This window comes from Vipera ursinii (genome assembly GCF_947247035.1).
Source record: "Vipera ursinii genome assembly, chromosome: 13".
Classification (NCBI taxonomy): Eukaryota; Metazoa; Chordata; class Lepidosauria; order Squamata; family Viperidae; genus Vipera; species Vipera ursinii.
Genome location: NC_139526.1, coordinates 527,406 through 540,292, shown reverse-complemented (window position 1 = coordinate 540,292; position 12,887 = coordinate 527,406). Strand labels below are relative to the sequence as shown.

General features: G+C 41.2%; 1 protein-coding gene across 1 annotated transcript in view; it reads right to left on the bottom strand.

The window, feature by feature from the left end:
• LOC310646249 (testis-expressed protein 2-like) overlaps positions 1–12,887 on the bottom strand; it is a gene marked incomplete at its 5' end in the record, with an annotated part of 34,440 nt that overhangs the window by 8,954 nt on the left and 12,599 nt on the right. Inside the window, 4 exons of the mRNA XM_083372522.1 lie at positions 3,629–3,761; positions 5,384–5,483; positions 6,380–6,526; positions 7,739–7,950. Of these exons, the coding sequence (XP_083228648.1) occupies positions 3,629–3,761; positions 5,384–5,483; positions 6,380–6,526; positions 7,739–7,950 (592 nt within the window). The remainder of the gene's footprint in view (positions 1–3,628; positions 3,762–5,383; positions 5,484–6,379; positions 6,527–7,738; positions 7,951–12,887) is intronic.

The following is a 12,887-nucleotide window of genomic DNA, read 5'->3' as shown; positions in this document are numbered from 1 at the left end:
TTAAATAGGAGGAAAAAAGACTTGTTTGAAGCTGAGGATAGATGGTGGACTTTAGCCCCTTCGTTTACAGGATGGGGATGGGAAATGGTGAATAGAATAAATAATTACACCAATATTATGGATGAAATAATAAACATAACTCAAAATGATACAATGTTGCTAAGTGAAGAATTAAAAATAGTAAGGACTACCTAGATAAGACAACAATTAGAAATAGAGACTTTAGCAGCTGCTGTGAATGGACTATGTGCAGAGCAAATTGATTATAGTTGTACTTGGATACATAATACTAGTGAAGAAGTACCTGATTATTCTGAACTAATTAAAAAACATCATGAACAAGTAAATAAATTACAAGAAAAGGCTGGGGTGATAGGGAGGGATGGTTGAAATCCCTTGAAAAGACTCAGTGACTGGATCCCTAACTTGGCCGGATGGCTAAAACAATTACGGTAGTAATGTTGGGAATTTTAATATTGATAATTGGAATGATGATTTGTTGTTGTATGCAACTTGGACCAATGATGATGATTTGTTGTAAAGACTGTATGGTTGGATAGAAAATGAAATATGAGAGTGAAGAGGTTGGAAGAATGTTGCAACAATTTGAGAAATATGAATGTAAAAATCAATACTGGTTGTGAAAAGCAAAAGGGGGGATTTGTGGGGAAAAGAGCTTACTGTTTTGACAGAACTGTAAGAAGACACACTAGCCTGTGAAGAAAATACACTGTATATATTTTAATCTCATCAGCCTAGCTGAAGCTTGAGAATTGTACTGTACGTACAAAGGCCTTGCTGTGCTAAAAACTGGTCTTAACCAGAGAAAGATTTAAAGTAGATAATAGGACATTTGGAACTGAGCAGCAAAAGACAGAAGTTGAACTAAATAATGAACATGTAATTGCTAAAACATAGACACGTTATGCTTAAAATCCTACAAGCTAGACTCCAGCAGTATGTGGATCGAGAACTACCAGAAGTACAGGCAGGATTTCGAAGAGGCAGAGGAACTAGAGATCAAATTGCCAACATACGCTGGATCATGGAGAAAGCTAGGGAGTTCCAGAAAAACATCTACTTCTGCTTCATTGACTATGCTAAAGCCTTTGATTGTGTGGATCACAACAAACTGTGGCAAGTCCTTAAAGAGATGGGCATACCAGACCATCTTATTTGTCTCTTGAGAAACCTATATGTGTGCCAAGAAGCAACAGTGAGAACTGGACACGGAACCACTGGTTGGTTCAAAATTGGGAAAGGAGTCCGGCAAGGCTGTATACTGTCGCCTTGCCTATTTAACTTATATGCAGAGCACATCATGAGAAAGGCAGGGCTAGAGGAGTCAAAAGTTGGAATTAAGATTGCCGGAAGAAATATCAACAACCTAAGATATGCAGATGATACCACTCTAATGGCAGAAAGTGAAGAGGAACTGAAGAGCCTCTTGTTGCGGGTGAAGAAGGAGGGTGCAAAAGTTGGGTTGAAACTTAACATTAAGAAAACCAAGATCATGGCATCTGGCCCTCTCAATTCCTGGCAAATAGATGGGGAAGAAATGGAGGTAGTGACAGATTTTATTTTCCTGGGCTCCAAGATCACTGCAGATGGAGACTGTAGCCAAGAAATTAAAAGACGCTTGATCCTCGGGAGGAAAGCCATGGCAAATCTAGACAGCACACTAAAAAGCAGAGACATCACCCTGTCAACAAAAGTGCGTATAGTCAAGGCTATGGTCTTCCCAGTTGCAATGTATGGTAGTGAAAGCTGGACCATAAGAAAGGCTGAGCGCCAAAGAATTGAAGCCTTTGAACTATGGTGCTGGAGAAGACTCCTGCGAGTCCCTTGGACTGCAAGGCGATCAAACCGGTCAGTCCTAGAGGAGATCAATCCCGACTGCTCTTTAGAAGGCCAGATCCTGAAGCTAAAACTCAAATACTTTGGCCACCTAATGAGAAGGAAGGACTCAATGGAGAAGAGCCTAATGCTGGGAAAGATTGAGGGCAATAGAAGAAGGGGACGACAGAGAATGAGGTGGCTGTATGGAGTCACTGAAGCAGTAGGCGTGAGCTTAGATGGACTCCAGAAGATGGTAGAGGACAGGAAGGCCTGGAGGAACATTGTCCATAGGGTCGCGATGGGTTGGACACGACTTCGCAACTAACAACAACAACAACAACAAGACACTTTTGAAATTTGAAATGGAAGAACAAGTAGAAGACTATGTGGTAAAATTGTCTAAGTACTTTGGACATGGAATATTGATGGAACAAAGGGGAAATATGTGATTTAAAAATTTGAAAATTACATATTATAACTTAAAAGAGAATTTCTGTAAAATGATATACTGTTGGCATATAACTCCAGAAAAATTGTCTAGAATATATAAAAATACTTCAATTTATGTTAGAAATGTGGACAACATGAAGGGTCATTTTATCATGCAAGGTGTAATTAAAAAGCCAGAAATTTTGGGTTCAAATACAGACAATGTTACAAAGAATTTTGAAGATCAACATTCAACTGAATCAGAACTGCTCTTGTTGGGATTAATGGACAAAAGAGTAACGGAGGAGCATCCTAATATATGATTTGTACTGTGAGACAATTATACTGTATATACAAAATGGAAAGATTCCTAAATACCCACAACAGAGGTTGGTGAAGGTAACAGAATTAGTAGAGATAGAAAAATTAAGTTCTTTGATAGGCGAAAGATCAACAACTACTTTATCAGTCCTTGTGGACTTTTTGCTGAAAAAAGAGAAAAATGGACTTGTGATTGACAGGTTTGAAAATTAGAAAAGGGAGCTTATGGAAAGAAGGAAATGATGATGTAACATCAGATAGAGAAGGTATATAATGCATTTACAACCACTGTCAAAAAAATCAAAGCTGTCTTTTTATAAGTTGATCTAATGACGCAGTGGCTCAGTGGGTTAGGACGCTGAGCTTGTCGATCAGAAGGTTGGCAGTTTGGCGGGTCGAATCCCGAGTGCCGCGTAACAGAGTAAGCGCCTGTTACTCGTCCCAGCTTCTGCCAACCTAGCAGTTCGAAAGCACATAAAAATGCAAGTAGAAAAATAGGGACCACTACGGTCCCTATTAAGGTAACAGGTAACAGGTAACAGCGTTCCATGTGCCTTTGGCATCTAGTCATGGCCACATGACCACGGAGACGTCCTCGGACAAAGCGCTGGCTCTTCGGCTTTGAAACGGAGATGAGCACCGGCCCTTAGAGTTGGAAATGACTAGCACGCATGTGTGGGGGAACCTTTACCTTTTTAATGTAATATAATATTTTCCTTTTTTTCTTTTTTCTTATTATTCACTATTATTCTTTATTTTATTTATTTTCTTCTAACATTTGCAATGCTTTTATTTTGTTACAAATTCTTCAATAACGTTTATATTTAAAAATAAAAAATAGCAAAACAAACTTTCTCTTATAGCTGGTTGTTCCAGGACAAACTGCAAAGCCAGGTAGTAGCATAAAGGAAGCCGCGGTCGCAGGGCAGGTGACGGCACACCCGTTGCTGTCGTCTAGGCCTGGGGAGTTTCTTAAAGCGGGCCAGCATCTGTCCTGGGAGCTCAGCTGGCAGCTAAGAAAGTTTCCAAGAAGTCTCACCCTTTTCTGTCCTTATCTGCTCCCCCGTTTCCCTTCTCCAGCTCTTCTTTGCCTAGTTTGTACAAGTTCATCTTGGTCTCCAGGGTCATCTTCAGGAATCCTTGATAGGCCACTTCCAGATCCACCCAAAGCCCTGCAGAGCAGAAAAGGAGGCCAAAGGAGAGTTAGAGGTCACGGCTGGGCTTCTGGGATTTGATCTGGTGCCAGCTGGGCTGAGTTATAGCTGAAACGCATATGGTTTATTGTAGAACAGCGTTCCTTCAACTTTTTCTTTTTCAGGACCCCTTCCCACATTTAAAAATTATGGAGAACCCCAAAAGACATTTGTTTGTGTCTGTTATATTTATCAATATTTACTGTATTAAAAATTAAAATTGGCACATTCTTTGTTGCAAACACTTTTCATAATTGTTTAATGGAATTTTAATATTGTTTTATTTTTCAACACAGGCTGGCAATTTTTATTTTGTGGGCACCTGAGAGGGTCTTGGGGAGCCCCAGAAGTTCTAGGTCCACACTTTAAGAAACACAGCTCTAGAACAATGGCGGGTGGAAGGAGAAGGATGCCCATTCCAGGCCAATGAATTACATCAGGGATTATGGCTCCTCTCTGAACACAGAAAATCCCTACTTAGTTCTGTCCTCCCTTCTCTGGTTGACCATCTAAAGTCACCAAGGGCTGGTACATCTGTCCACCAAAGCAGATGGCTGCCTTCACAGAGCACTTTATGCCATATGTTTGCTTTACTTTAACTCCGCTGTTGCGATTTGTAATCATGACTCGGTATATTATACCTTTATCCCTTAAATGATGGCTAAATAAACCATGGCTAACAATAGTGTGTAAACCCACTTAATGGTAGGCTAAGTGAAACATTGCCCTAACTCATGTTTCATGTAAACTCAAGCATTTTGTTTTTGTTTTGGTATGGTCCTTAATGTATGGACAGAGGCATTCATAGGGAGCATGTGACAACTTGTGGAACATGAGATACTTGGAGAAATTATGCAGACTGACATCGTGAAATACAGATGGTACGACTCTGACTTTGTGTCCAGAGAGGCAAGAATCATTTGCTTGGAGGCAAATCATCCTCCCACAGGAATAGTTCCAAATCCAGAAGTGGCTGCTCTTGCTAAAGGAATATATCCAGGCTGGTCTTTTCTAGTGTCTGAATAATTTTTGTTTTGTCAATTGGATTTCTTCTTTCAGTCATCCATCTTTCCTATGCACACCAGGCCCCACTATTTCCAGCTATGCAAATATGGAACAGACAACTTGAAAAAGCAAAGCTCCCTTCCGGAGGTGTCTGGAGGAAACCTGCTAGTCCAGGCTTCTCTGCTTCCAGACATTCCAGGTTCACGTTGTAGTGTATGCAGGTTTTGCATACACGTGAGGGTCAGTGAATTAAGGAGGCGTGGAGCTGGACAGCTCCGCGCAGGAACAGCAAGCAGGAACAGCGTTCGGCGGGAAGCCAGAACAAGGAGACAGCATTCGGCGGGAGAGCCGGATTTAAAGGGATTGGCTGACCAGCCGGCAGGACACTTGGATTTTAACCCATTGGCCAGGCAGTTACCTGGCCAGGTATAAATGAGAGCTGAAATCCTTTGTTCCCCAGTTCGGCCATGTTCCTCAATAAAGCAACCTAGCTCCTGAACCTGTGTCATCTCTGATTCCGGAACCCCAACGTAATACATGTGGACCATAAGAAGACAGCGATACGAATCATAGGCTGGCTGGTCACCAAAACCTACCTCGGTTATCCACAGTGGGGCTAGAAATGCCAAGTATGTGTGGGATGGAGGTCCCCATCTCCAGATCAGTTAGGATGAGCTCATTCATAAAATATGGCAGCTGCATGAGAGCAAAGGAAGAAGAAACAAACCAAACATCAGGGAAGCCAAAGAGAGGAAGGAAATTGATGTCAAGCTGGCATTCTTTAGCAGTCAATGTCAGGCTCCTAACAGCCACACATAAACAAGAAAGCAAGATTCACAGTGTCCCTGTGTTGGATTTCTTGCAAAGAAAAAGGGACTGGGTAACACAATCTTGGATATCAGATTTGTGTACTTTGCCTTCATTTATCGGAGAGAACATTAAGGTCTCCATCATGCCTTTGATTCTGTTTCTAACTGCCTCTTGACTTGAGGTGGGAAAGTTACTATTTAGAAGATTAAAAAAGGAATGTCCACCTATTCTTCTGCAGTATTTCACAAATGTCCAGTCCCATTCCCAGAGCCAGCTAATTCTCTGATGTAACCAGCATCAGAGAATTGCGCTGTGTCTCTAGTGCCTTTGTTGTGGTCCACTAGGAACCATACCAACTCTCCTTTAGTTGAGAATGATATGAGCCAGTCCATCTGCATCCAGCAACATCAGCCTCTCTGGTTGGCAAGCAGTGTGAATTGCTTGGTCTAAATATGGTGAGGCAGTCTGCAGCACCCAAAAAATAAATGTCTAGAAGAAAGTATTGGGTTTGCACTCAACTGATTTATTATTTACAAAACCACAATCTAACCACGTGTGCTGAGATGCATTCTAGGCTGAAACGTGGTTGGTGAATTTGTGACTCCGTGTGCTGTGGGAATGTAGGGTGAGGTACGTGCACACAAGAGGGGGATGAGCAAATCTGCCTTTGGAGCCAGAAAGCAATGCCTTCTGGGTATCTCAGCCTTCTTCCTGGACAGCTGAGCAGGCCTTCTTTGCCCCCTGGAGGTTTGTTTGCTCAAGGGGAAAGCAGCTTTTCTCACCTTGATTCTGCCCAGTTTCTTCTGAATTTTGTCTGAAACTTGATCTGCCCAATATTTTTCCCTTAGGAAGTCCCAAAACATTCGGCCAAGCATCGCATTGACCCAAGCTGTAGGGGGGTTGGGGATACGAGTCTCACCCCCAGGGAACTGAAAAGAACAAAAGAGAAAGCAATCACTCGTGGTCGTATTGGACTGCAATGGCCACATGCACTGGGGAGAACTAACTGCCCTTTAAAGTTGTCACAATGCTAAATCAGGAGAATTGGCAAAAATAAGTGGGGGTGCTTAAGTGCTGGGAAGCACAACATACATAAAAACAGAGTGGAGTTTCCATTGTGTGGCCATCACCGTCACCTTAACCTTTATGACAGACACACCCCCCCCACTTTTGCAAATGTCTCGGATTGCCTTGAGATTATTTTTTTAATTTTTTATTTTAATTCCATTTATATCCCGCCCTTCTCCGAAGACTCAGGGCGACTTACAAGCTTAGCAGTAGCCTTCATTCTATGTATATGCCTGCTTATTAGGGCTTTCACACACACACCAAGCGGCATTATTACAAAGTCAGCTTAATTGCCCCCAACAATCTGGGTCCTCATTTTACCTACCTCGGAAGGATGGAAGGCTGAGTCAACCTTGAGCCTGGTGGGATGCGAACCTGCACTAATTGCAGGCAGCTGGTGTTACTTAAGGAGGCATTAGCCCACTGCTCCACCAAGGCTCTTTTAATTATGTGATGTTTTATTTTGTTGGTATGGTATGTTTACCTTATGCGTCTGAAAATTCAAAATATTTTGCAATATCTGAATACTTGGGGATGGTACCATCAGCTTTAATCTTTCAGCGAATGGAATGTCACATATCTTACCAGCATCCCTAAACTCAGTGCAGCATGTTTTTCTTGTCTTATCAAAATATAGAGATCTTTTTTATTTTAAAAGACTGAAGACCTGAGTTTTGAGGGAGCAATTTTGGCTGAAGCAGAGTATAAACAACTTCTAAATAGCGAAGAATAATAGGTGTCTTGAAAAATGTCCAATAAAAGTTCTGAATAATCAGAGCTCATTGATCACAACAGATAATTTTTTGTTTAATTTTTTTTAAAAAGAAGCTTTGAAAAACAATTCCTAATCTTAAAATTGTATTTGACACATTTTTTAAAAAATACAGTGCTTAACTTATTCAATTTTATATACACATACAGGTAGTCCTTGTTTAACAAGTGCCTTGTTCAGTGACTGTTCGCAGTTGCAACAGGGATGAAAAAGTAACTTTACAACCAATCCTTTGTAAGATCAAGCACACAGTTGCAGTTTCACTTTCACTTTTCCTGGGATTTCAGCAAGATTTCCTCACCTTTTTGGAACCGGGGCTGTCTGCTACATTGGAGCAGGGCTTTGGGTCGGAGTCAGTGGCTGCCGGAATGATTTGGGACATGTACACATTGTAGTCCACTAAGAGTTTTTCTTGACTGCTGAGGCTCAGCTCCTTGGGCCCAGCTGCAGGGGGCAGGTCTTCCGTGCCGTGATTGTGGATCTCCTTTCCTGCAGGAAGGAGCTGGGTTACACCTGAGCAAGAGAAGGAAAGGTGGCTATAACAGAGAATGACAAGAATGGCCAGGCCTGGGAGTGCAATAATATCAACGTCATGAAATTTGGGGCTGTTAGTTTGTGGAAATAACAGAGGTAGTTGCTGATGCCCAGAATTTGCTGTCCTTTAACAGGAGCTTCTGATGAAAACCACTCAGATTGGGTTTAAGACCAAAGTGGGAAATAAAAGTTAACCCCTCAGTGGGTTCTAATCCAACTTGGTCCTCAATGTTATTTACTTTACTTTACTAAAATCAATCTTACACTTGTTAACTGAAGAAACAGCTGCTTGGTTCAAGTGAAACTATATGAAACTTGCCATTTCTTTATCTACAGGGTGCAAAAGACGACAGCGTCTGCAGAAGCAGTCAAAAAAGTCAAAAGCCCACCCTTTTTTAAATGGATTACTCTTTTTATTCCACCCCAACCCAGGTGGATGCCCTTGCATTACCCTCGGCCTTAGAATGACGTCCCCTGTGCCTAGGATAAGTGTGGCAACAAAGAATTGGGTTGGATTGGAATTGGATTGAGTCAAGACAAAAACAGAGCCAACGAACACTCGGTGCATGTAGTAAGTCATCCAGGCCGTTACAAGGTGGCTCCATCGTGTGGTAAAGGTGACACAGAGTTTTTAAACAAGCTGAACACATTTTTGGTAGTTTGAGGAATCAAATAGCATCCTGTCAGGAAGGCTACGCCCCACCCTGATGAGCAAGTGCTTAGCTTTGATGTCACCTCTGTCCAGAGAACATTGTGGAAAGTTGACATACAGAAAACAGCAGGTCCAGATAACATCACTGGGTGTGTTCTTAGGGAATGTGCAGATGAGTTGGCTTGCGGTCTTACAGATACTTTCAATCTTTCACTGCAGCCAGCAGTGGTCCCCCCATTTTTTCAAGATGGCCATTATATTGCCAGGGCCAAAAATGTCTACAATTACAGGGCTCAGTGACTGGCCTCTGGCTGCATTTACATCCTGCCAAGGTTCTGGCTGACTCCAAATCAAAAGCGCCCACAGCACCACCAAGGCTACTTTTTCCCCCATGGCCCGGTTTCATTTCATTTCATTTTCAGGACATGTATGTGCAGGGATGCAGCTTCCCCTCTTTGTTTCACTGGAGCAGGACTGTCCCCACGGCCACATTGCTGGCATCTGCTTGAATTACAGTATGAATGGCTCCTCCAGGTTCAGGTGCTTTAAAATTGGCTCAGCTGCAAACAGCCCCTTTAATTTTCCAAATGCCACTTGGCATTCCATCGTCGAGTTCAAGGGCTGGCTTGGCCGAGGCTTTTCTCCACCTCCCCCAGTTTTCAATAGTCCTGTGATTGGCAAGGCAATCTTTGTGAAGGAGGGAGTGAATTGCCTATAAAAGTTTGCAAACCCCAAGAAACTCTGTAGCTGCTTGTGGGTCCGAGGAGCTTGCCATTCCAAGATGGATTTCAATTTCCACTCCCTTACATGACACTCTGTAGCCCAGGTACTCTAGACTACTTTTGTGGAACTTGCATTTTGACAGCTTGGCATATAGCTTAACGTCCAAATGTTTTTTCAGCAATTGTATGAGTTTAACATGTTTGTCCATCATCTCAGAGTAAATGAGGATGTCATCCAGGTACGCCAAAACCCAACTGTATAAATGTTCATGCAGCACCTTGTTTATGAGCTGCACGAATATGACCAGGGGCCCTTCTAGTCCAAAAGGCATCACCTGCTCCAATTTCATGGGCTGGTGCAGTTTCCTCACTCGCAACCCCAGCTTCCATGCTGTTGGTAGGCTGACCAGGCATTGGATGCACCCTATTGGTGCTTTTACTACCCCGTTTAACCCGAGTGGATCACTACAATATCCACTTGGGCTGTGAGGGAGTGGACGGGTCCACTTACCATCAGGCCATCCTCTCCCTCACTCTCGCTCTCATAGAGGTTCAGCTGCAGGTCCGCTGTGGCCGGAGTTCCCTCCCCTTCACTCTTTGGAGGGGAGACCTCAACAACCTGGCACTCTGCTTGCATCTTCTCCTTCCCTTTGCTTGGTGGCTTTTTGGCTTTTTAGCCAGTTTCTCTGGGTTTCTGTAAAAAGTGGCCTTCAACGGGGGGAGGCTGTGGAGGCCTTGGGGCACCCCAATATTCCGGTGGCCATCCCATCCCATTAGGGAACATCCACCACTGGGCGCCATACATCGGCCCCTGTGACTGCTGCTGATCAGCTGCTCTGGGTGAATTTGAATTGAATTTGAATTTATTAAATTTATATGCCGCCCTTCTCCCTAAGGACTCAGGGCGGCTCACAACAATAAAAAGTTAAAAACATAAAATACAAAATTTAAAAAAGAATTAAACAATGAAGTAAATACATAACAATAGACCCAGTAAAACCAAATTTAAAACTACAGTCAGTCCAGGCCCGATTGTTGGAACTGTTAGAGATTAAACTTGATTTGGGTGACAATATTATATAATGGAGTAAAAGCACCTTTAAGGAGTTAAACGGCCTAAGGGTGTGGCTGTAATTATTCCACATAAAAGAGAGTTAGATGTTACACATAGTTGCTCTTGTATATGTGTTTGATGTTAGTGTTTGGATACCTCTTGTTCTCTTGTTTGCTAACCTGATATTTATTCTCTCAAGAATCAACTGCTTGCTACAGTGTATATTGTTTTTGATATTGGTAAGCAGCTTTTGTATTTTGATACTATGTTTTTATGGACTGACTTTTATGTGCATGATACTGGATTGATATTTGGACTATTTCTTACTGTGTTTCTTTTTGTTGTCTGAGTAAAAATAAGTTATAAAACTCATGTTAGTGCATTACTGTTTGCCTAAGAGTCCCAGTACAACTTCCACTGTGTATTACTAATACTCTGTTAAACAAACCATTTTTTCAACAACATATTCTAACAATGGTTATGGGCCCAGATCCAGTGTGGTGCTGAGGACAGGCACAGTATTGTATTTATATTTCCTAACTGAGTTTTCAAATTCAGACAATGGCACAAGGACTATTCAATCCATTCTGCATTACCCGGCTTAATGGGTCAAACTACGTATCCTGGTCTACACAATGTAGTTTGCTATTACAAAATCAAGGTCTTTGGAAAATAGTCCATAATCCTCCTGATGTAACTGCCTGGGATCCAACTAATGAAGAAGATAACAAGAAGATTGTAGACTTCAATAAAGACAATGATAAGGCTTTATCTATCATTGGACTAACATTAGGAGACCAACAGCTAGTCCATGTGCGTGGAGAAGAATCTGCTGCTAAATGTTGGGCTAAGTTGAAAAAGATTTTTGTTCGGGACAGTGTTGGTGCTCATATAAATCTTACCAGAAAGCTATTTAAAGCGAGACTGGAAAAGAATGGCGATATGTTAGCTCACCTTAACTTTATAAAAGCAACTTTGTTGGAACTGCAAGAAAAAGAACTTATTTTCTCAGAGCTTCACCAGGTTTACATCATTTTATCATCATTGGATGAGAGCTACGATGCCTTTGTATCGTCCTTGGAGGTTTTGTCCAAAGAAGACCTAACTGTTTCTTCAATAACTGGAAGGTTGTTGGAAGAATCAAGATGTCGTATGGAGAGAAAACAGTTGAGAGAGCCATTGCAACAAGAAATAAAGAAGACTGAATCTGCTTATATTTTAAGGAAATGCTTTAATTGTGGGTTAAAGGGACATATTGCTAAGTTTTGTCAGAATAGTAATTGTCAGAGAAAGGAAAGCCATAGAAAGAATAAAAAGCTGATTAATGTAGCTGTAGCTAATAGAACTACTAATAACCACAATTGGTGGGTGGTAGATAGTGGAGCTACACACTGTATTTCAAAAATAAAAAGGGATTTTGAGAATATAAGGTCTAGTAAAAAATATATTTCTATGGCTAATGGCTGGAGAGTCAAGGCCTCTGGAGAGGGTAAGGTTTACTGTTCATTTTTAAAACAAAATTTGGAAATGCTATATGTTCCCAGATGTGATTATAATCTATTATCAGTTAAGGCATTATTGGAAGCAGGTTTTAAAGTTACTTTCCAAGGGGAGGAATGTCTTATTCAAAAGAATGAAGTGAATTTAATAGCTAAGATGAAAGATGGTTTGTTTGTAATTGACAATGATCCTATAATAATGGCTACTACTTGTACAAATCAAAAACCACATGATGAATGTATTCATTTATTACATAGAAGATTGGGTCATGTGAATTTTAATACACTAAAAAGAACTGTAGCTTTGTCTAATGGGTTGAAGTTAAAGGCTTGTAAGAAATATCTGCAGTGTAATGTATGTGGTAGAGAAAAGAGCAGGGCAGCACCAGCTAATAGGTTAGATGGATTTAAAACCACAACTCCATTAGAACTGGTATTTATGGATTTGATAGGTCCTATGAAACCCAGTTTAGGGGGTGCTTGCTACATATTAAATATTCTAGACCATTATAGCAGATATGGGTTCTGTTATCTCCTTACGTCAAAAACTGAAACTATACAAACAATATCTAATTGGCTCAAGTTTGTACAAAGGAAAACTCAGTTAAATGTAAAAACCATAATAACAGACAATGGAACTGAGTTTGTTAATAAACAGTTCAATGAGCTGTTAGTTTCAGAGGGAATAGAGCATAGACGTACAGCTCCTTATAGACCTCAGCATAACGCATTTGTTGAACGGAGGGGCCAAACATTGCAAGCTATGATTAGATCTATGATTGAAGATTCTGGTTTACCTGATAGCTTATGGGGAGAAGCAGCAAAATGTGCTAATCATATTTTAAACAATGTGGTTAGTTCAGCTACAGGTAAAATTCCTTATACCTTATGGTATAAGAGAAAACCAAATCTTAGTTATATTCACACATTTGGGACACCTGCTTGGGTATATATTCCAAGTTCAATAAGAAATAAAGGAGAACATAGAG